The sequence below is a fragment of the Eretmochelys imbricata genome, chromosome 2 (genome assembly GCF_965152235.1).
Source record: "Eretmochelys imbricata isolate rEreImb1 chromosome 2, rEreImb1.hap1, whole genome shotgun sequence".
Classification (NCBI taxonomy): domain Eukaryota; kingdom Metazoa; phylum Chordata; order Testudines; family Cheloniidae; genus Eretmochelys; species Eretmochelys imbricata.
The window spans coordinates 248071419-248096742 of record NC_135573.1 but is presented as its reverse complement, the minus strand read 5'-3'; the positions used below and the strand labels follow the sequence as shown (position 1 = coordinate 248096742).

The window sequence follows — 25324 nt, the reverse complement described above, 5'->3', positions numbered from 1 at the left end:
GAAGACTCAATTTAATTATGGCTTTCTACATAAAAGTGCATTCTTGTTGGTTGTTATAAACATATTCTTCACAACTCAGAGATAGATGTAGGTTTCATTTTTAGTAGGTATACCCTATACATTTGTAAACAATTCTTTATTTTGAAAACTTTTCAGATTAGTTTTACAGCTATATCAGAAAATGAATGATTGGTTATTTCATTTACCAAAGGTAATTGAAGCAGATATTTATGAAGTCATTGGGAGGTGAACTATCTCCAATTCAACAGGTTAATCATTAATATTTGGAGGATTTTCTTGCCATGCTGTATTAGGAGGAGAACATCACCAGAGAGACATTTAAATTGTTTTATTTAACTAAAACAACGACGTTAAGTATTCTGGATTTTTTTCTTCAACAGCAAACATATAATATTTTAACAAAACAAGCATATGTCCCTCTCTTCTCACATTTATCTCCAGCCTTATTCTCCTTGTCCAGATCTATTCCACCCCCAACAATCTTCTATTCATTGTACTTCTTGAAACTTTGCACTTTTAGAGAGAGGTAAGGGATTGACTCTGTGTACACAAATTTGCAGAGGTACTATAGAGTTGAGGTCTCTTATTTCTCACCTCTCTATATATTATTTATTTATTTATTTATTTTAAAACATTTTTGCTGTTAACAATCATGTTACCTCTGGAGATGCAAATCCACAGTTTAAGAACTGCAAAACTAAGCATCTCTGATGGTGTCGTCTAGACTGAGAACTGATTCCCATTGTGTATATAGAAAGATTAACCTAAATAATCTATACCGAAGCCTGTGGAACCCCATGAGATTGGGTGCCTAATCCATAAACTATTGGAACTCATTTACAAAACTTTTCTTAAACATTACATGAATATATTGTCTCATGCTATAGAATTAGAATTTATAATCCCTATTCCTTGATGAGATATCTTTGAGCTATAATGTATCTTAATTAAAACTATCTTTAGATAGGCTTTTCCTCAAAAATCTTTAGATAGGGTTTTCCTGATTTTATCATAAAAATCTGATTTAAATTAAAAAAATCCGATTTTTAATTGAAAAAAAACATTGATTTTTATCCATCCTGATATATAATTACTTTATATATAAATAATATTTTATATAATATTTTATTTTACATGTGATGGATTGCTTTATCAACTTCAGTTATTTGGTTTAAATTAAATCCCTTTTGTACGCTTTGTTTTAAATTAAAGAAATATTAAAATAATTTCTTTGAGTAAGTGTAACAAAGAACAATCAATTCTGTTCTATAGAATCTAAATAGTGTGGGTTTGTCTATACAGTCCGCAGCAGAGAGCTTCTCAGACAGGGTCAACAAATTTGGAATTGCACTGCTGCACTAAATATACCTGTGTGGACGTTGCGGGTCAGGATGGAACTCAGGCTCTGAAGCATAGGGAGGGGCATGGGCTTCAGAGCCTAAGCGCTAGCCAGGCTGGGAGTCTTGCTGTCACAGCTTGTGTAGATTACCCTGTGTGTACACAAAAAAAATTGTGAATATCATTAACATATTTGGCATGGCTTTAGGAGTACTTCCCACCATCCTAACTATTTGAAGAATGTAAAGTGCATCTGTTATATCACAGGAAGCGTAGTTTTTCATAGCTTTTCAGTAAGGTCTATAACTTAACTTGTCACTTTGAATAGTTGGACACAAACACTCCCTAGGCTATAAAAAGCTTGGGTTGTATACCTCTAATTAGTAGTATAAGTTTCCCTAGATTTGCAGTCAGGTCTTGGAAGTCATATATGATCTTTACCTTAATGTCACAATAAACTAGATTCCTAATATTGCCATTCCTTGTATGAGTATCTACACGGATAAACATTTTAATATCAATGGGCATTGATCTGGGACTCCATGCATTTGTTTGGAGGGGTGAATAGATTGCTAGATCTGTAGTACATTATTGTGTAATGCCATTTTCCTCTAAATTGCCATGGGTTCATATAGATTTTGCATCTTAACTCTTTTTCTGTTTTGTAATTCATTGTAAAGGAAGCGCAGTTCAGAACTGCTCCGACTAATTGACCTGGATTTCTCAGTCAGTTTTTCTCTACTGGATTTGCCTCCAGTGAATGAATATGACATGTACATCAGGAACTTTGGAAAAACAAACACTAAACAGGCAAGTACCTGACTTTTAAGACTATATAAATCCTGAAAACTGAGATTCTTATCCTGAAAAACTATTTTCCTTCCATTGGTTACATTAGCTAGGAGGGTGGTAAATGTCAACACTTTAATTACTTTTGACAAGAGAAAAACCATGTCAGGAATGAGCCTAAACAGTCAGTAGCGCTGTAGTTTTTAGAGGAATTTGTATATGAAGTGGGAGGATAGTGGGAAAAAAAGTACAATGGCAACAGGAAGCAAGGCAATACATAATACATTCATAAACATTTTTAGATGACTAGTGCTTATTAACATAAAGGACAGCTGCAAAACCACAGGAGTCCTCAGAATATTTGCAAGAGATTCAATATTTATCCTGAACTAAGTGTGTCAAAGCATTAAAATAGTTTGTCTGTTCTGTGTCTTCCGGAATGTTGTTGGTAGATGTGTTCAAAGATTTGATTTTAAACATGAATAATTAAAAATACATTAAAAGGAAAGGAGTACTAGTGGAACCTTAGAGACTAACCAATTTATTTGAGCATAAGCTTTCGTGAGCTACAGCTCACTTCATCGGATGCATTCCATGTATCTCACGAAAGCTTATGCTCAAATAAATTGGTTAGTCTCTAAGGTGCCACAAGTACTCCTTTTCTTTTTGCGAATACAGACTAACATGGCTGCTACTCTGAAACCTAAAAATACATTTACTCTCAATTTAATATGTAGCACATTATGTGTATGTATTTAGAAACTAACTGACAAACAGAAGACAGTAATATTGAATTTAATAGTTTTTAAAAATTACTGTTCATGTTAAGTTTTAGCTATTTGGTGGCAGCAAGAAAGTGCTCAGAGTTGGCATCGTCATGTTCATAATTTTAACTTCGTATTTAGGCATATGTTCAGAGCAATGAGGATAATCTTGAGAGAGACGTTCAAACAGATGAAATAGAGACTCTAGAAAAATGGACACAACATCCAGGAGACAGTATCCTTGTATCTGGAGGTGAGTAACCCTTTGCTTCTGTTTATTTAGGGCCTTAAATGCTTAAACTTCCTCTCCTTCTTTTTCAGTGCTGCTGTTAGATCATGAAATGAGACAGACTGCTTTATTTATTTATGTATTGATTGATTGATTGATCCCTGCTTCTGCTGGAAAGAGAAGTATTCCCCCAGCAGCGTCTCCAAACTCAGCATTGTTGCTGCTGAAGAGAAGTTGGCTGCTATCATCCCTTCTCTTTCTCAAATGTTTCATAGAACATGGAACTTCCTTGGTAGCTGATTTTGTATGTTGGTGCCTGTTTGTAACCTCATGTCTTTTTACAGGTCCCAGAAACAGCAATGATGTGTCTATAGATATTGCTGTAACACCTAAGATTGATTCACAGAGATTAACAAACTTCCTCCGGTCTGCTTGTCAGGTACGTTTCTACCTCAGTGAATGTGCATATATAAAATGTGGGAGAGATGGATCACTTAAAACGCCTGTCCTTTCTAGGTACCCTTGAATAATATTAATTACGGGTGAGATTCAACCCTGTGCAGAGGGTTAGAAAAAAGCCTGTGTAAAACATAACTCTCTATTAAACCATGTTTTGCAAAGCTGTGAAGTTACCAAGAGAGTTGATCAACAGCTATTAAACTCATCAAAATAGTTTTGAAAGTTGCCGATAGCAAAGTTGAAATAGAAGAATGGTCTTTTTTATTTCTATAAATGTAATTAATTATGTTTGAAAGGTGATTGCTGTTTTGCTTGAGGAAGATCGAGTTGCAACACAACCCAGGTGGAACCTAAGATCTCGACAAACCAGTCTGTCTATTAGTGATAGCTGCTTCCAGTTAAATACTAATCTACCTTTTCTCCATGGTAAGAGAACTTTATTGCACACCTTTTAGTGGACAAATAGAACTCCTCTTCTTTACATGAAGTGCCAGCATTTGTGCTTGATTGATCTGTGGAGAGCACATGTCAGGATGTAAAGGTGCGGTAAAGCTCACTTTTGCATTCCTCTGATCCTGCTGTAATTCTATGTAGAGCAGTTCCCTATATGCTTGTTTAGAGGACTGCCGCTACAAATGACCACAAGAGGCCAAAAATGCAGCCAAGAGTCACACCTTCTTTTCTTTAATATACTGGCTTTCTGTCTCTGAAAGATCACCCTTGCATGGAGTGATCCTCCTCAGGTTAGTTATGTTGGGGTTAGAGCTCAATTAACTTTGACTACGTGGGGCAAAATAACCATGTTGCACTGCTAAAATATGGCTTGATATGTTTAGAACACAACACACATGGAAGACAGTGTATTACCCTAAAGCTGTGTCTTTCTCCATGCAAACTACAAAAATTTAAATGAAAAAACTAAAACTGTCATAACTGGGTGAAGGAAAGACCTACTGCAACATGAAATGTTGCATTTTCTAACAGATATGCCAGAAAAATGAATCTTGTTCTGACAAATGCCTACGTTTCTACATCCTGCACCCTCCCCTCTATTGCCCATTCTCTGGTTGAGATGTTAGTGTCTCTTCCACCATGTACCATAGTCATTTAATGAGAATGCCAGGGCTTGGTTGTGCTCAAAATAATAGTTCTGCAGATTCTTTGCCTCCAGGCAGCTGAGCAGAGCAGTGGCTCAGTTTTCTCTCCATTCCTGTTCACTTTCCTCATTTAAAGCCAGTTTTGGGACAGGAGAGAACAGTTTTCTTTCCCTCTCCCTATGCCCTCTTCTTTCATGCTCTGGCAGAAAATGCACTCTGCCAGCAATATTAAAATTTTCTTTGAAATTACTTGTTAATTTCTTAGGTTGTGGCTGTGGCAACTAATTATTCTCTCTCATGTTCAACAAGTTTTCCTTTTTTATTTTGACTTAGGCCGAAAGGTATCCTGTTTGCACGTCTCTCAGGTTCAGAGGCAGACATTGCTTTCTGTTCACGGGTTACCTGAAAAGCCAGGTGCTATTCAATTGGACAGGAAGTACATCGTATGTGTATGGAATGTCTGGCAGCCTTCCAGTCCTCAGAAAGTTTTAGTTTGTGAAGCAGAGGTACAGTTCTTAGTCATTACACAATTGCCTATTGAATGAATGATTTTTGGATGCATATTGTGCTGTTCTGTCCTGGTACAGTGTATAAAATTTCTTTATAAATCACGTACAGTTGAATCCAGTGAGTGAGACAATAACCACACCACTCCACACTCTGATATTGGAGAGCTGAGAGAGGGTCTACGTTCACCCTGACTGCATTTTACAGATTTCTTCTTTTTTAATCTGGGCCAGAGGTTTCAAGGAGCCATCTGTCTCCCCAGCCATTACTATGAAATGGAATTATACCTATCAACTTTGCAGCTGTGGGTAGGGACAATACAGCAATGCTCTGGAGAGGAGATAGTCTGCAGAAAACCTCCTATGTTGGCATGCCATGGAGCCAGCATCTCTAGCTTTTATGTGGGTTGGAAGAACACAGATATATTGAGCTGGATCAAGCTTTTAGCTCCCTTTCAATTATAAACCTAGTATATTTGTTCCTACCTTATAGGTGTCATGCTGCTGCTTTAGTCCCAGTAAGGCAACTTTAGTATTTGCCGGAACAATGGATGGTTCATTGGTAGTGTGGGATCTCCGAGAAGACTCAAGGATGCATCACTGTATAAAGTTAAATGAAACTGACTGGATTTTTAGAGCTCCAACATTTTCTACTGGTTAGTATGATATGTATCTTGAACCATCTTTTCATATTCAATGAAGGTATCATAAATTAAGAAACGTTAAGTTCTTGCTAACCTAGTTCAGCCAGATCAGAGGTGATATATAAGATGGTAAAAGTTCCACGTCAGTAATGGGTGTAAAGGAATGTCAGTTTCTGTAATTTACACACTAGAGGATTGGAATAGAGAGGTGTATCAGGAGAGCAACTGAGCATATATCTACACTGTAGCTGGGTGCATGCATATCAGCATGGGTAGACAAACATGCACTAGCTCTGCTCTAGCTAGCACACTAGAAATAGCAGTGTGGCCACAGGCAGTGGTTTGGGCTAGCCACCCGAATATAATCATACTCAACCACCTGGGCACATACTTGGGTGGCTAGCCCAAGCCTCCACAGCCAAAGTGCTATTTTTAGTGTGTTAGAGCGTCTGTCTACCTGCTCTGGGAAGCACACTCCAGCTACAGCGTAGACATGCCTAATGGGGGAGTGTCAGTTAAAATAGGGTACTTCCCTGTTACTTTAAGTTGCATAACGAAGGACCAGCTGAGGTCATTAGCTAAATCAATTTAGCCTCCCTTACACTCACTTTGACTCCCTCATATACCTTATCATACACTTAGATTTCTCTTATACCTATTTATAACCCCACTTTATTGACATGAGCAGGATTTTCAGGAGCACCTAAGTGACATAAGAACATAAGTCCCACTGACTCTCTGTGAGACTTGTGCTTCTAATACTTCTGAAAATCCCACCTATGTAACTTATATCACCTCAGAATTTTATCTGATTACTGTAATATTTGTGGTGGGATTATCTCCTCCATGATCATTTATTGCCCATGTATCTATCAGGCATTGTAGCAACACAAAGTCTTAGGGAATCGTAGTAAACTTCCACATAAGCCTGCATTGCTCATGTCTGTGAGTTTAGCACTGTTCAAAATTTGAGTGTGACTTTTGACATGGGTTGATTGTCAGGTCGGGCTTTTTATGATAGCATCGATTCAAGGTAAATGCACAGCAAGGATCACATCACTGAAAAAAATATGTGTTTCTTAGGATCATCACTCCCACACCAGTGTCTTGGAGACACAGGCCCAAAGTCAGAGGTGCTGTGTAAGATGGAGTAAGGGGGACTCAGTTATATTCCTTTAGACTTACTTGTAGTCATTTGCTGATGTGTGATAGAGTCAAAGCTGGTGTTACTTACACATTGAGAAGCTAGAGGAAGGTGTAAGTTCAAGAGTGTGTGGGTGTGACCTACTTTGCTTAGATCTCCTTACCACCTTCTGTAGTGGGTTTTCTTCCTGTGTCCCCTCTTCCAACCCCTTGGCATGTGATTAAAAAAACTTAGATTTTCTTAGGCTTCCTTAAATGCAGTGGGCCAAATTCAGAGATTATAAAAGTTTTATATAAGGCATGTAAGTTACATATTGGTAAGCAGGTGTGGGGTCTAAGGATCAGCAATTGGATCAGCAGGGCCAGATCCTTACACTCGTATAAAGCCCAACTGAAGTCAGTGGGATTCCACACAAATGAAGAGTTTACTTGTGCAGATTTAATTTCAGGATCAGGTAGGTAAGTAACCATAGAGTGATTTTAAACTAGTATAGTTTATATGTTGAAAGTATATATTCTATCAATATTACCTGAGCCTCACATGAAAATTGGCCTACTTAGAATCATAGAATCATAGAATATCAGGGTGGAAGGGACCTCAGGAGGTCATCTAGTCCAACCCCCTGCTCAAAAGCAGGACCAATCCCCAATTAAATCATCCCAGCCAGGGCTTTGTCAAGCCTGACCTTAAAAGCTTCTAAGGAAGGAGATTCCACCACCTCCCTAGGCAACGCATTCCAGTGTTTCACCACCCTCCTAGTGAAAAAGTTTTTCCTAATATCCAACCTAAACCTCCCCCACTGCAACTTGAGACCATTACTCCTTGTCCTGTCCTCTTCTACCACTGAGAATAGTCTAGAACCATCCTCTTTGGAACCACCTCTCAGGTAGTTGAAAGTAGCTATCAAATCCCCCCTCATTCTTCTCTTCTGCAGACTAAACAATCCCAGTTCCCTCAGCCTCTCCTCATAAGTCATGTGTTCCAGACCCCTAATCATTTTTGTTGCCCTTCGCTGGACTCTTGTAGTGTGGGGCCCAAAACTGGACACAGTACTCCAGATGAGGCCTCACCAATGTCGAATAGAGGGGGACGATCACGTCCCTCGATCTGCTCGCTATGCCCCTACTTATACATCCCAAAATGCCATTGGCCTTCTTGGCAACGAGGGCACACTGCTGGCAACACTGCTTGGCAACAAGGGCACACTGCTGACTCATATCCCAGCTTCTCGTCCACTGTCACCCCTAGGTCCTTTTCCGCAGAAAAGGAATCTTTATCTAGAGGTACAGTGCACCACAAAATGGGAGTCAGTCCAAAGTAACAGCCCACCTTTAATCTACTTAGGGCCTCTAATCATATTGCAAAGGGAGTCCCGCTACTATTTTTTTTAATGTAGGATTCATTTTTAAAAATTAGATGATTGTTAATGTTTCATACCCAACAGTAATAATCATGCTAGGGTATACATTATTTGGCTGTTGATGGGATTGTTAAGTGATTGAAGATCTTTGGTGTTGTGCTACACAATGCCCCAGTAGCCAAGTGTGTACATCCTGTTGTGGCTTATTGCTTTCATCAACACAGGGATTTTAGTACTGCATACTTATTGGAGCCAGATCCCTTTAATGTTAAAGGAAGACAATTTCGTTTTCAGCAGCAAATCTTTGGAAATCATAATCTCTGACAATGGGGTACATAATGAAATGACTCCTCTAAATATGTATTTGCTTCTAAAAGCTTATGAAATGGAAAATATTTTCTAATTAAAAATTATTCTTTTTGGTGTACTGCTGTCTTTTTCATAAACAAACTTGACCTATCTAGAAGAATTATTTTTCTACCAGTTTTGTCTTTCCCAATTAAAAAATTTCCTCCTCTGTTGATGCTGATGGGGCTTGCAATTATTATAGCTGTTTACTTTTTTTTTTTTTTTTTTTTTTTTTGAGTATCAGCAGCTTTAATAATGTCACCATTGTACAAAAAATAAGTGGAAGCCTGTGTGCCTGATACCGTTCTGGGAACAATGTGTATTACCTGCTGCTGTAGAGTTAACAAGGAAGTAATGTAAGTGCCAGGTTTTTGTTTTACTATGTTTTTGTAAAGTTTAAATTTTATTTTAAAGGGTTTTAAATCCAAATGGTTATAACATTTTAGAAACTTTACAAAATCAATAGTGTAATAAAAATGGCACTTCTACATGACCCTTCTGGAGGCCTGTATGGTCTGTATCAAGGACACCCACAGCTCTGGAGTCATTTTGTTTTAGATCTGATTCAAAACAAATAAATAAATGTTCCAACATGGTTGATGTATCACTATCAGCACAGCACAATCTAGAGCAAAACCTGGAATGAGGTTCAGTAAGCCTGGGCATCAAAAAGACAAAAGGCAAAGGTAAGTTTTAGTTAACCATATGCTGACTGCCCCTCTGTCTCTAGTTACTATTTGGGTCATTTACCATTAAACTTTAAGGCTGGTGGATTTTTTAAAAAAATAATTTTATTATTCAAACTTACATAAAATAAGATGAAAATAAATTTAAACATTCTTACATTATTTCCATTTTACGTTAATCAGTGTGATATTTTCTATTACAAAATGTTATATGGTCAGTCATAGCTAATTTACTCTTCCTTCACGTTGCTAGATGTTGTTTTGGTTATATTCCTGGGATACAGTCTTAGTCCATTGTCTTGTTGCTTTTTCAAAAGAGAGTTCTCATGTATATCTCAACACTGTTGATGGTCCTTTTCACTGGAGATTTTCATAGTCAACATTATGTTTAATTCTGAAAAAAAAACCTGAACTGTTTTGGGTTTACAGCTGGTGGAATATATCATATCTGAAGATTTAATAAAAGGAAGGCGTCTAAAGGCACTTTTATTTCAGAAGGCAGAGAAAGCTACTAGGGGGAGGCTGTTCTAGATTAGATTTTGACAAATAGGGAGGAACTGGTTGAGAATTTGAAAGTGGAAGGTAGCTTGGGTGAAAGTGATCATGAAATGATAGAGTTCATGATTCTAAGGAATGTTAGGAGGGAGAACAGCAAAATAAAGACAATGGATTTCAAGAAGGCAGACTTTAGCAAACTCAGGGCATTGGTAAGTAAGATCCCATGGCAAGCAAGTCTAAGGGGAAAAACAATTGAAGACAGTTGGCAGTTTTTCAAAGAGACATTATTAAGGGCACAAGAGCAAACTATCCTTCTTATAAACACACTAGGGAAATGCAACTTAGATGGAGTTACTATAAGGTGGGTGCATAACTGGTTGGAAAACTGTTCCCAGAGAGGAGTTATAAGTGGTTCACAGTCATTCTGGAAGGGCATAATGAGTAGGGTCCTGCAGGGATCAGTTCTGGGTCCAGCTCTGTTCAATATCTTCATCAGTGATTTAGATAATGGCATAGAGAGTACATTTATAAAGTTTGTGGATGAAACCAAGCTGGGAGGGGTTGCAAGTGCTTTGGAGAATAGGATTATAATTCAAAATGATCTGGACAATCTGAAGAAATGGTTGGAAGTAAATAGGATGAAATTCAATAAGGACAAATGCAAAGTACTCCGTTAGGAAGAAACAATCAGTTGCACACATACAAAATGGGAAATGACTGCGGAAAGGGGTCTGGGAGCCATAGTGGACCACAAGCTAAATATGAGTCAACAGTGTAACCCTATTGCAAAAAAAGCAAACAGCATTCTGGGACGTATTAGTAAGAGTGTGCAAGCAAGACATGAGAAGTAATTCTTCCGCTCTACTCCGTGTATGGTTAAGCACTGGAATAAATTGCCTAGGGAAGTTGTGGAATCTCCATCACTGGAGATTTTTAAAAGCGAGTTAGACAAACACCTGTCAGGGATGGTCTAGATCAGTGCTACTCAAAGTGGTGGTCAGCGGACCTGTGCCAGACCACGAGCCATCGGCTGCCGGTCTGTGCGCACATTGGAAAAAAAAATGCCGGTCCCCCACATCAGATAGCTTGAAAAGCACTGGTCTAGATGAGTGCAAGGGACTGGACTAGATGAACTCTCGAGGTCCCTTCCAGTCCTGTGATTCTAAAGCCACAAAAACCATAAAATGTTCTAGATATTTATTTAGTTTTTGCTTTCCTCGTTGAGACTGTAACTTGTATGGATCCTTCTAGCTGTATGTATTCATTCCACGGGGACCTGTGTGCTCCCTTCAACCTTTTCTGCCACTGCTCAGATTAGATTAAGAACCATGTTGTAAGGTTTTTCAGCTTCTGCTTTATGTTGGGGTTGTCTGCAGCCCCCTGTTCTGCAGGATGCATGATCAAGGTCTAGCTACTAAACAACCAGCACTAAAAACACCTTAAAATGAAGCTCATCTTCTTTTTTGTCATGTAACTGCATAAATACGCAAACAGATTTTCTTCATATTTTTTCCATAAACTTTCATCCTCGACTGAGATCTACGTAAACTTTAACAGCAGAGTTACAAACCTGTGGAAGAGCAGGTTTTTATTAATGAAATGGCTGAAGGTGTGGTGCAAATGATGCTGCAACATTTTGTATTGTGAAAAATAAAAACAAGTAATAGAAGACAATTTACCACTACTATTTTGTTGACTTAAGAACTACATTTTGCAGAGTTGTGTTTTGAATTTTTGATGAAGTTCATTATTTGTCATTCCTGCTTAGTAATCACTAAATCCTAAAACAATAATCTGAAAATGTGTAGGGTTTATTGTTGTTGTTGAAAATAGTACAGTGATTGTTAATTTCTTAACTACAGATGGTGTTCTCTCCTCGTTAAACCACACATATCCTGTACTGGCAATAGAACCTGTCTCAACATCTGTCTATAAGGAACAGAATTATGGGCTCTCACACCTATCTTCTCAAGGAGGTATGTGAACTGCTCTCCAAAGGATCAATAAATCTGATATTTTCTTTAAGTAAATATCTGTTATATTAGGCATTTTACAAGGATATTAATCCCTAATCCTAGCCAAATTCCAATTCATAGCTGCCTTCTGCCTTCTTAAAGTCCTCTGTATTCCATTTGGATACAGCATTATTCTTCATGTTCTGCCCTAAACTATTATGGATTGTTAATGTATGCGCTTTAGCCACAAATGTGAGTGCATTTCTATCATGCTCCCTATATGCAGGGCAGTATTGTATCTTCCCATGGTAAAATGCACAAGATGGGGAAAGATGGCCCAAGAAACTCCATAAGGTAAATCTTATGGCGTTTCTACCAAATATTCTCCCTCAGGTAAGAGGTGAGACAATCTGAATCTGTGGAAAGGTTTGTTTCTGATACCACATGCAATGTGCCACTGATCCGGGCATCTCTTTCTGTACCGGTCCCCTAAATTGCCTAATGACCCACCTCCCCTAGAAACACTGCTACCTCAGGAAACATGCTACTTTTGGTGCTGCCCCAAACTCCACCAGGGTGTGTAGTAGAAGACATAGGTGGACTAAATGCAAATTATTATTCTAAAATAATAACAGGAGTCCAGAGAAGAGCATCTGCACAGTCCAGCTGTTATCTAATTTGGCCTAGTCCCAATTCTCGTTCTGCCCCCAAATCCCTGCAGAACCCAAACGTGTAGAGAGGTGCAGAAGGGCAGCTTGGACCTGGTGGTGAAAGAGAGAGTATCCAGATTGGCTCCCCTTCTTTCCTTTAATAGGATTAGGGCACTTTCCTCTCTGTTATGCAGCACACAGAAGAGCCGCATAGGGCCCATAGTTAATATAGCAGTTTGGTAAATATTTAAACACTTTGGTATCATTCAGGATGAAGGTACTATATAAATGTAAGTTGTTATTGATACTGTATTATTATACTTTTCCCCCCGTAGAAATGTCAGGCCTGTCATTCCAGATAGCTTCAATGGATGAAAATGGGACTCTCAATCTGTGGGTGAGTAAATAAATATGTATGAAAAGCAGGAATATTGCACTTTTGAAATGAGAAATGTTTTCTTTAAAAATGCAGCATCCTTCGCATTTCCAAGATATCAGGTAAGAGTTTCTTTTGAAAATTGTGGCAACATTAGCCATTTTATTGTCATACTTCCAGAAGTGCTATGACTTGGCTCCCTAAACACCACAAAGTTCCAATTAGGCAGAACTATGTGGTCAAATCAATCAGCAGTGCTGCCTTATGGGAACGTTGCTCACATTTATCTGTTTCTTGGGAAATCTCTGTTGAAGCACATTTGTCTACCCGCTTCATTCACTTTAGATCACTATGGGTGTGACAGTCAGTCACTGAAACTGAGGTGGGAAGCCACACTCATAACATGTTGGAGGCATCTTCAATCTTTTCGAAAATATTTTTCACACAAAGAATAGCCAAGGTGTGGTAAAGAATTGATTAACTAGTCAGAAAATATTATAGGCAGGTTAGTAACCCCACTTTGTGGATGATACGTATATTTGTCTTTCTGTTATCTTCTAATTAACGTGCTCTCTTTCTTGTCAATTTTTAAGCCTAATTCTGATAAACTAGAAATATTTCTACTTTATCCTAAGTATCAGCCTAATCCTATTGTTTGCTAGTTCCTGTTGTTGCAATCAGATTAATTTTGGGAAACAGGTGGATTAATAAGGGGACATACAGCGTTTCATCTCCGTATAACCAATTCAAACCCAGCAAAACTCCTACTAATTTCATGGGGAACAGGATTGGGCCCAACAAGAGGAAAAAATATATAGGGCTAAATTATCTGCTACATCCAGTTTACCTTGGGCACAACATGGGATTGAGGGGTAGGGTAGGGGCCATCCCTGATTCTCTGCCCACACATACCAGCTATAGGCCAGAGCAGCCCAAGGACTGCTCTAACTTGTCCAGCTGACAACTGTCTCCATCTATCAGCTGGGGATTGTTGGAACATATCACGCTCCAGCGTCTCTTCCTCCTTGTCCTGACATGCTCCCTGTGCCAAGGTCTCTGGGGTGCATAGTATAGGAACTGGCTCTGCTAGCTACCTTCCCAGTGGTGACTGCCTCACACCAGGGAATCCCCAGAAGAGGACTTGAAGCCTCTCTTCTACCCTCCATTTTTCTGTATGAGCAGTGCAGGGCAGAAAATCTGCATAGTGTCATTGTAATGTTAGGCTCAGTTCTGATATAGCTACTGTAACGCAGCCTGCAGTGACTCAAGTGCATGAATACCAACCTCAGTACAGACTATTAAAATCCAGGGCACAAACCCCAAATTGGTTGTGAGATCTATACTTAGAACCAATTATCAAATGTAAACTCTTGAGGCACTATAACAGCCTTAACATAGAGTCATAGACAGTCCCCTTGGTACTCGGGTCTGTCTTACTAATAAGGTGAGCTTACCTTTCTGACAGATGATCCCTTCTACGAAGAATCACAGCAATATTCAGATTTTTCTCCCAGTCCCAAAGGACCAGTCACTTTCCCCAGGTCACTTGCACCTTACATCTCAGACCAAAGACCATACTATATAAAGATGTATTAAATAGCAAAAGGAAACAAGGGAGTTATTTACAAGGTTAAAACAGGTAAACATATATACACGAGTTACAATCTTAAGTTTCAAAAGGTAATAGAAGCGTCTACAATCAGCAAGCTCCTTATGTCCTTTAGAGCTAACCCAGACTAAGCAGCTGAGGGTCTCTTGCTTATCCCAAGAAACACTTCCCCTCCCGCCCCCTCTCCCCAAGTCCAAACAGCATAGAAGTATCTTGTTCCTTTTGTTCGGGGTTTTTTAATCCCCCCCCTGCCAAGTGCTCTGAGCTGCAAATTGAGTTGATGCAAGGAATCAGCTTGCATAATTCATCTTCATGGGCAGGGTGGGAGGGAGCAGAACAACAAATATCTTTTGTCCTCTTTAACATCCCACAATAGTCTGTCTGATACTGATGGACCTTTCCTGTTGGAAAGGATTTAACACCTTCTGTTGAAGAGCAGCCCTTCGCACTAATTAATGTCTCTCCCACGTCTGGTGATTTACACAGTCACAGATGCTCACAATACAACCACTCAACTATTGGCTTACAGTATGGAATACAGATGTTATAAGTGAGATGAATGCATGCAGCAATTCACAAGTATTCAATAAAGTCTAAACATGTTCTTATAGTTCTATTACCTATACTAAGCCAGACTGATTCCAGTTACATATTTGACAGTGTTCAATTGAGACTGTCTCACGAGTTAGTACTAGGTCGACCAGCCTCAAGGATGCTCACATAGAGCAGTGACAGAGAACCTAGAATGTCAGTGTAGGTTTTGTTAATATTCAATATTTGCTTATTTTGAATCATTGTCCTTTTTTAGGTAGCAGTTGAATTACAAAAAGTGGATTTGGCTGGTTCACAAAGTGATTTAGGTAAGTACAGTACATGAGAGGAACAATTAATAAAGCAATCCGTTTTTGAGTGGAAGGGAGAAAGAGGTCATTGGGAGGGCAGTGCAGTCAGTGAGGGAACACTCCGGGAATTTGTAGGAAGATGAAAGTGCAACTGCCATTTTGCATTTATGGAGAATCTGATCTGAATTTGGGTCTATATATTGTGTTTTGGGAGCTTTCTCATCACTGCTATCGGAATATCCCCTTACTGCTCTGCCAGCTCTTCCCTTCAGGGGCACCTCATTTTTTACACCTTTCACAAGCTCTCTGGCAGTTCTTCCTTCATCATCACTGGAATAGATACCCTTATCAATACACCCATGCTGTCTTTAGCTTTAGTCAAAGTTGTAACTTCCCTTCCAAAGCAGCCCCCATTTGCATCCTTATAACTGTCTCAAAAACTCTCCTTTTGGGCTGTAACTTACCATATTTAGTTTCAGAACAAAGATCACATTTTCCTCCCAGAATTGAATGAGATACATTCAGCCATTTTCAGGTTATCTGAAAACACACTTTCTTCACTTCGAACAAATTAGGACTTATGTTTGTCGATCACTTTAAAAAGGCTGAATTTTTAAAACTGCATCATTCAAATGTCTCTTGTACTCAGTAAGGACTAATCATCAAACTAATCAACCTGTTTCAAAACACCACATTTAAAAATAAATTTATAACCTTTATAATAATAAAACTGTGCTTCTGCACATCTGCAGTAAAAACGTGGATGAAATTTTTAGTTTCTTAAGCTCCTGTAGCACTGCGGATCCGCGTAATTTGCTAAATCTGAATATTTTGTGTATCTGTAGATATGTGCAGTTTAAAAGCTATGGAGTTTTGTCAGACACACTTGTGCTAGTTCAGCACGCTGGCCCCAGCATTTATTTTCCCTCTTCAGAATGTTCCTTTACAATAAGAAAAATTCAGTTGCTGGTACAGTTCTCTTTTTGAATTAATACAGTATGGTAGCAGTGTTCTTGGTAATATTATTACACGTTATCTTTTTACTGTGTACGGTGTATTTTATTACCGGGGGTCCCAATGATATCAATGTGTCATTTCTATCATTAGTCTTTGTATAGTAATATTATGCGATAGTGCATATTATCAAAGAGAGAAGACCTGTAGAACTAATACAGATGGTAATTCAGTTGAAGTTCTAGAGGTTATAATTTTAGAATTAAAATGTCCATTTCTCCCTTTTCCCTTCTTCCTCCCACTTCCAACAATAATTACAACTTTTTAGGATTTGAATTCTATAGCCAATAATTTTTCTAAACAACACATTTTAGCTTGTCTCATCTTTAAGGACAGTGTTTTAACTGTGAATTTCCCTGTGTTTATTAATTGGGATCTTAATTCTATTTTAACATAGTTATTTTTATACTTTCTATTTAATTAAACAATGATATGTGATTCTTGATATTTTATTGACATTTGAGTCCCTGGTTTAAAGAATAATTATTTATCATTTCAGGTTTAATTCCTGGGGGGAAAGTAAAGTTAGTACATAGCTCTACTGTTCAGTTGAATAGCAGGTAAGAAAACACTATTTATCCATTAAATTGTGTATTTTTAATTCATTGAGATAATTCTCCCCTAGAACAGGTCATATTATTGTTATCTAATATATTTTGATCAGGATTTTCAATAGTTCATTACTGTTGAAAATATACACTTTTGCCAGACATGTCCATTAACATGTTAAATTTGGGAGACCTTCCAGTTTAAAATTTTTACATTCTGCCTCTTCCTGTGCATAGACAGATGAATGTGGCCCAGTGTTTCAAACAAATATTTAACACTCAGAACCAACAACATCTTCTAGTTATTGTTGTAGTCACAGGATGCAGTATATACTTGCATTGATTTGGGAGAACAGGTCCTGGTTATTTATATTATCTTTTTCATTTGCATTTCCCCAGCCTTTTCCCAAAAGATATCCTATGGCTGAGGACACCTCAAACACTGAATATTAAGTTTCTCCCTTCTAATCCTAATCATTTCATTGTTGGAACAGACATTGTGAGTAACGTTCTAAATTTCATTGCATTGTTCTCATCTCTCCTATTACTGTAATTATAAAAGCTGTCTATTTTCTTTGGAATTATATGGGCACTACATATGTAAATATTTACTGTTGGATATTATTAAAAATAGTTTTATTCTAATTAGTACTGATCTTTAAGTGCAGCAGCTCGCTGTAAATTGCTATACATAGGTTTTTATTTAATATAAATGCTGATGATACAGATGATTTGTTTTTGTTTTGTTTATTTTATTAACAGGGTGTGGTAAGTCATGGTGCAAGACATGATTTAAGAGTACCTCCAAAGCTGTTCAAACCCCAGCAGGGTGGACCAAGACCAATAAGAGCTAATGCAGTTGATTTCTCCCCTTTTGGAAAGCCAATATTTTTGGTATGGAAGGCTTTTTCCTAACATTAGTTTAATTTCAAATTATTTGGGGTGGGGGATTTCTAAGAGTTCTAACTCAACACATGTAATAACACTCAATTTACATTCCCAATTCAGAACCCTCTTGAGAGGTGGCAAACAAGTATTGTATATTAGTGATTGAACTCATCATATGCTGAGAGATGAAGCAGCTGGCTTGCAGAAACAGACTGACAATTCCAGTACAGCTGATTATCCTTAGAATGTATTGCCCACTCTCATTACAACGAGGACCATTTTTAGCTTGTAGTTGTATCATGAACTAGGTAACCCGTAACTCTTATCTTACTCTTATCTTATCGCATACCTCAGTCTGGGTTGTTTTCCTTTTGTAGATAGCATGGACACACGCACAAAAATTATCTGTCTCTCTTGTACAAGCTTACTGAACACTAGTTGAAAATGATTACAATAGGATTTAATTTCTATTTATCCAGATACTTAGTTATGTTTGAACTATTCTATGATAATGTCATATCTGCCCCAATTTACATCACTTCAGTGGGATTGCACAGATTGTAAATCAGGCTGATGTTTGGCCAGCAAACATACACATTCTGTACTGCCTCTACCCAGAACCAGAACTGACGTTCTTACTCTGTGGTATCTTCCACCTTTTTCTGGGATAAATTTGGTCAGATTCAGACTGTATTATCCAAATCTATAAATATAGAGTAATTTTGGATGAAAGCAAATGCAAAATGAAGCCTGCTTTAATTTTAGCCCATTTAGCTCATTGTGGTACTGGAAGTACTATGTGATCTTTAGCCTGTAACTTGTTGGATGGACCTGTGGCTAGTAAAAGCACATATAGGAGTGGGGAGAAAAAGGGTTTGGATCTTTATTGGGAGATATTAATATTACTTCCATAAAAAAGCAGTTAATCCTTTTTTTTTTAGAAACCATTTCATGGACAATTACCATTCCATACCTAACCTTCCTTGTTTGGCAAAGGTTATTGTGGCCGTTGTGGCAAAGCAGCTGGAGTCGCTTCCTTCACACCGTTCAGACCAACATTAGGCTTGTATGTGGTCTGAGGACTATGCTGGATGCACTGGTCCATCTCATAAGAGTGGACAAGGATGGACACGCTGATTCTTTTTGATTTGTCAGTAACTTTAAATATACTGACCTGAGGTTCTCATGGACACTAGCAAGAACAGAGTTATATTTTATGATACCTGTTTCTCCCTGTTGGAGAAAACCCACAGTGAGAATCATCTGCTCTAAGGGCTATATCCTCCAGAATACTGCACATTTCTATTCTTTCTCCCCTCTTCTACAATGTGTATGTGAGGAAATGAGGAAGATAGTAGATGGCTTGGGAGCATCAGACCTTATGAACCCAATTCATGCACATCTTCAGTAATGAGACAGATATCCCTCTCATCACTTCCTTCAGATACTTTGATCTATCCATCAGCGTTACCATTGTCTTGTCTAGAATAAGCTTTAGCCAATTTGCTATAATCCAGACAACTAAGAAAGCGAAGGCATCAAATTACTCATGTTTAATGACAGCAACAGAGCTGAATGTCACCCACGTATTTATGGTAAGACAGTCAGAGAAATCAATGGCCAAGCTCCTGTTGACTTCAGTGGTGCAGGATCAAGGCCTTAGTGAGATGTACAATCTGGGGGTCCATTTGAATCCTTGGCTACTCCTGTGGCTTAGTAGAAGTAGCCAGGAGAGTTATTTTGTCTGTATCTCTCTAGTAGGTTGCAGATTTTCCTATTGATGTAGATTTCATCCCAGTTAGTCTTTGTGACCTCCAGATTTGAGTTATTGCAGTATGCTTTGTATGGGGTTACCACTGAAACTTGAAACCATACCAAAAATTAAAAATTGGGAAATTCCTGATATCCACACACTGAAGTATAATAGTGACGCATAAATCAGATAACTGTGCTTTTATTAAAAAAGGAGTACTTGTGGCACCTTACAGACTAACAAATTTATTTGAAAATAAGCTTTCGTGAGCTACAGCTCACTTCATCGGATGCATGCAGTGGAAAATACAGTGGGGAGATTTTATATACACAGAGAACATGAAACAATGGGTGTTCGCCGACTGGTTTTTGAATGTTATAATTCTTGACGTCTGATTTGTGTCCATTTATTCTTTTACGTAGAGACTGTCCGGTTTGGCCAATGTACCTGGCAGAGGGGCATTGGTGACACATGATGGCATATATCACATTGGTAGATATATATATTGTGACATATGCCATCATGTGCCAGCAATGCCCCTCTGCCAGGTACATTGGCCAAACCGGACAGTCTCTACGTAAAAGAATAAATGGACACAAATCAGACGTCAAGAATTATAACATTCAGAAACCAGTCGGAGAACACTTCAGCCACTCTAGTCACTCAATTACAGACCTAAAAGTTGCAATTCTTCAACCAAAAAAACTTCAAGAACAGACTCCAACGAGAGACTGCTGAATTGGAATTAATTTGCAAACTGGACACCATTACATTAGGCTTGAATAAAGACTGGGAGTGGATGTGTCATTACACAAAGTGAAACCATTTCCCCATGTTTATTTCCCCCCCGCCACTGTTCCTCACATGTTCTTGTCAACTGCTGGAAATGGCCCACCTTGATTATCGCTACAAAAGGTTTTTTTTCTCTTCTGCTGGTAATAGCTCACCTTACCTGATCACTCTCATTACAGTGTATATGGTAACACCCATTGTTTCATGTTCTCTGTGTATATAAAATCTCCCCACTGTATTTTCCACTGCATGCATCCGATGAAGTGAGCTGTAGCTCACGTAAACTTATGCTCAAATAAATTTGTTGTCTCTAAGGCGCCACAAGTACTCCTTTTCTTTTTGCGGATACAGACTAACACGGCTGCTACTCTGAAACCTGTGCTTTTATTGTAAAGACCAAAGCCAAATACAGTATAGTTGAATAACATAACTGATCTTTTCATCAATAGGTTTGTAACTTTAATTTTAATTAGTTTGTTTCTTTCCCAGTTAAGATTTTTCTTTGTGTTGCTGTACAGGTTGGCTGTTCAGATGGAAGTATTAGATTGCACCAAATGACTTCAGAGCATCCCCTCATACAGTGGAATGACAGCACAAATGGCCAGCCAGTTATTGCCCTCCAGTGGGCTCTTACAAGACCTGCTGTGTTTTTTGTCCTGGATGCATCATCTTGTGTTTACATTTGGGATCTACTGGAAAACGACTTGTGTCCTGTAGCCAAACAAATTATCCAATCAGATAAGTAAGTAAATTAAATGACTTTTGCTTTTTCTTGCTGTTAGAAGATGGCAAATTTGCACTGAATCTGCCTTTTTGTTAGTTTTTTTCTTTTTTTTTTTTGCTTAACTTTACACCTCCATTAGAGCATGAATTTGTGATTGCTGTCAGCAAGAAACTTGCATTATGCCTGATTTTTATTTACACAAACATTTTTTTTACCTGTTCTGGCAGTGTAAAGAGGCCTTACAGTGAGCGACTCCTTACAGTGGAGTGACCACTCCAAGGTCCTTTAACACTGTCAGAGAAGAGTAAAATGTTCTTAGTGTAAATCACAGCAAAGCACAGTGTCATCTGTGGGAGTTCTGTGCATGGGGCCGCTGCAGCATCAAGCTGTTACAGATGGTCAAATTCTGTTCCCATTTAAATCAACTGGATTACTCATATGCTTAAAATTAAGCATATGCTTAAATGTTTTGCTGACTCAGGTCCAGAACAGTCAGCAGGATCAATCCCCAAGATGACAGGGAAAATATGAAGAGTTGAAGAGAGGGATACTATTAAAATGCATACATATATATATGCTTAAAATATATATAGAAATAAATTATGATTATTTTTCCTGAGTGGGAACAGGAAACTTTTATTTCTCTGTCCTTACTTTTAAATATTTACTTTGTACAGAGTAACCCAGCCTGATAAGAGTCTGGCTAGGATCGCTGGCTCATGTAAGATTTTGGGGAAAATCAGTATAAAATAAACATAATTTTTAAAAGCTGCTACAATTATTTTTTAAGTTTTGTACAGTAATAGCTGTTTTACTTGAACTAATGTTTAAAGCATGATTAGACATTTGATCACATGGAGGCTGTGTACCAAGATAAAAATTTCCCCCTCAAATATATGTATGTGCATTATTGCAGCTGATTGGTCATTTTCTTGTTGCTTGTCATAGCATAATATGTTTCTCTGTATTTCCATTTCTGGCATTTTACCTGTTTTTTTGGCAGATAATTCAGTTAATTATAATTTCCTATTAGCAAGCTTTTGAAGTGCTCAGTACACATTGGGGGTTTCCATTTTCATTCATTTTGTCTCCATTTAAAAAACACCTCCTCTTTTGCTTTCAGGGTTATGACTATGGTTGTATTGGGTGAACCGGAAAAAACAAATGGTCTGTTGGGGATCGCATTGGCCAAACAATCTGGAATAATTGACATTCAGTATGTAAAGAAGAGGTGGGCATTACCTCAGTCAGAAGAGTCAGAAAAACTACTGTTGCTCTTGCAACAATCCTTATAAAGCAGAGAAATGGTCTTTTTCTGCGTGTACAAATATGGCTGGCTATATTTAGAATTTTTCATTTGATTACTGTAGTTAAAATTTATTATTTAAGAGCTTTTTCATTTGTATATATATTGTATATATTTTACAAGAATGTCAATACAGTATTTCAACAGAAGATAAAATATTTTTGTTAATTATAAAAATGACAGAACAAAGCTTGGTAATATTGTACCTGAAGGAAGATAAATTGTGGATTTAAATGTAAATATATTTTACTGAAAAGTATCTATAAATGTTCACAATTCCAGATTGTGAATATTTATAGATACTTTTCAGTAAAAAAGTGAAATCATATTCCTATAAAATGTGATATGTTGCTTCTCAATATTGCGCTTTGAAGCAAACTATATCCTATGTGTAAAGCTAAATGTATGCTTTTCTGTAACATAAAAGGCTGTAACCATGTTCAGGTTACCTTTGGAACTTTCTCAGCGTCTCCACAGCTGTCATTTGTGCATAGGCTAGATCATATCCCGATTATAAATACTTGTGTAAAGACCAGAAAACCACACAGGGTTACCTTTGTTGAGTGTCCTCTGCATTCTCTCATTCTGGATGGGGTTTGTCCTTAGCAGAAGAAATGAGGCATCCTTCCCTCAAACCCTGTGGAACCCCAATATCTGCTGGGTTTGCAAGATTATCCACAAGGAGGCCCTGTGCCTCTGCACTGATTCTGGGCATCCTTCATCTCTGTTCATACTCTCTGCCAGCGTGACTTTGTCAGGGACTCCTCAAGTGGCATGGGACCTTTGGATCCCTTGTTATAGATGTCCCAGCATGCATGGGGCTCTGCAGAAGAACTAATTCAGCCGCAGGTTGTATTAACTTGCCTATGGAATGTCTTCTGGGAGATATGGTCCTTCCCCAATCCATCCCCTCTCATTCCCACCTCCTCCTTATTGGTGGATCCTTACGTCTGCATTGAGCCCTCCAAGAGATCCAGAATGGGGAGACTGCAACCATGGAGACATGGGGATTAAACAAGATGACCCTTGTGGTCCCTTCTAGTCCTTTCATTCTACGTCCATTTACACCAACTTAGAATCCTGTATACATCACTAAGTAGGTCTGAGGGAGTCAGAGAGTAAAATAATCTGATTTAAACTATCTCATCCATCTCTTCTGACTTTGACCCTAAGAATTTGCAAAAATAATTGCTAGTCATTAAATAGGTCCCTTAGCTAAGAGCCACACATGCATATGCTTAGGACGTGCTGACTTTATGTTTTCTGGTTTTTCCAAACTTTGCAAATAATCTGCTTATTCCATTTACAAAAAATCCAAATGTTCTTTGGACTAATGGAATATTCAAGGTTTTCCATCGTAAACTAAATGATATTTACCTGTTTATTACTGCATTTAAATAATTATAAAATAATTACCAAATTCTCTATGTAGAGAGGAGGATAGATTTGTCTTTAATAGCTGTTTTTATTGTCCTATTCTAATTTTGGGCTGGAGTTGCTGAACTTTTGGGGTGAGACTCGCTGTGGAAACCTTGAACGCAAAAGTAATATGTTTGGAAAAGTTATAAGCTACTGAAAAAATGAGGTTCGGATGGAAATTGTACCTCACTGTTGCTCAGAACTAATTGTCCCTACTTTTAAAATAATAGTAACACCTAGTCCTTATATAATGCTTTTCATCAGTAGATCTCAAAGCACTTAATATTTAATGTATTATCCTCATAACACCACTGTGAAGTAGGGAAGTGCTTTTATCTCCATTTTTACAGATGGAAAACTGAAGCACAAAGAGGCAAAGTGACTTGCCCAAGGTCATGCAGGATAGCTGTGGCAGAGCAGAGAATTGAACGCTGGTCTCTCAAGTCCTAGGCGAGTGCCCTAACCACTTATCTTATCTAATAGTAAGAATCCAGTACAGATTTTTAGTGTCTCCTTCTAACAGAGGCTGAAATAGTTTTTAGGTTCTAACTCATTTTTTATGGTTCACAAGAGTGAAAAAAAAAAGTGTTTATAATATCTTGTCACTTTAAATGAGTAACTCAGACTGGCCACGGGGTGGTGCCAAACCCTCATCAGTAAAAATGGGTATAAATGATACACAGTGGTATGAGAACAGATTTGTTTCTAGGCATCTAGATTTAATTAAATGTTTCACTTTCCTTGAAAATAGCAGCTGAAACCCAGAAAGACTGAAGAAATGCTGGAGTGCCATACTCATTAGAAAAATCATTGACACTTTGGTTCCCTGGTCAGTCACCTGTTCTCATCTGTTCTCATTTCCCACAATGGGGAAATTGGAAACCACGAGGTTTTCTTCTCTCCTGATCCACCCCTGGATTTCTCTCTACCATTTGAAAACAAAAATTGCATTAACAATATACGTGTTTCTGAGAAAAATGACATTAAAATGACATTCCTGATACCTGTGAGTAAAAACAGTGGTGAGGATCAAGAAATAGTTTATTTGCACTCTTGTTTGGATAGTGCCTTCTTGTAAACCTAACTGTCATGGTTGAAGCATGCAGCTCCACCTGTGGCACTTTGAAAGTTCTGACATTTTTGGAAGCAATCTTGAGAGTCTGAGAAATCCTGCAAAATCCCAAGTTTCGGCCAAAAATCTGATGTTGGACAGGTACGTCTGTCCTGCTAGATACAGTAGCTCTGAAGATCAGTGACTGAAATCTTTTAACATCACCTTTCTCTAGTTTCAGGAATCAGGACAAAGAACAAATGATAGATGCTCCTTGTGTTGAGGTAGGAAACCATGACTTTCGAGTTGCAAGGCAAAAGAAATCACCTAAAGCCAAATTTTTCTACTGTAGGTGCCTAAATTCATATTTAAGCGCCTAAATAGAAACACCCTGATTTTTAGAGGAGCTGAACACTTTAATCCCTCAGTAACTTCTCCTACACCTGAGATCCCCCCTGGCCACTGCAAAACTACCACGTTTAAGCTTACTTGTGAAAAAATTGCCGTGGCTCAA

The 25324-nt window shown here is 38.1% G+C and overlaps 1 protein-coding gene across 6 annotated transcripts in view; it reads left to right on the top strand.

The window, feature by feature from the left end:
- The window catches only part of DYNC2I1 (dynein 2 intermediate chain 1), a 52200-nt gene extending 29398 nt beyond the window's left edge, over window positions 1–22802 (top strand). For all 6 annotated transcript variants that reach the window (XM_077808350.1, XM_077808349.1, XM_077808351.1 and 3 more), the window contains 14 exons: window positions 2040–2169; window positions 3054–3165; window positions 3486–3580; window positions 3897–4026; window positions 5031–5203; window positions 5697–5859; window positions 11746–11859; window positions 12824–12885; window positions 15282–15333; window positions 16829–16889; window positions 17277–17376; window positions 17640–17771; window positions 20829–21052; window positions 22158–22802. In XM_077808350.1, coding sequence (XP_077664476.1) covers window positions 2040–2169; window positions 3054–3165; window positions 3486–3580; window positions 3897–4026; window positions 5031–5203; window positions 5697–5859; window positions 11746–11859; window positions 12824–12885; window positions 15282–15333; window positions 16829–16889; window positions 17277–17376; window positions 17640–17771; window positions 20829–21052; window positions 22158–22329 — 1720 coding nt within the window. In that variant the 3' untranslated portion in view covers window positions 22330–22802. The remainder of the gene's footprint in view (window positions 1–2039; window positions 2170–3053; window positions 3166–3485; window positions 3581–3896; window positions 4027–5030; window positions 5204–5696; window positions 5860–11745; window positions 11860–12823; window positions 12886–15281; window positions 15334–16828; window positions 16890–17276; window positions 17377–17639; window positions 17772–20828; window positions 21053–22157) is intronic.
- The last annotated feature ends 2522 nt before the right edge of the window (window positions 22803–25324 follow it).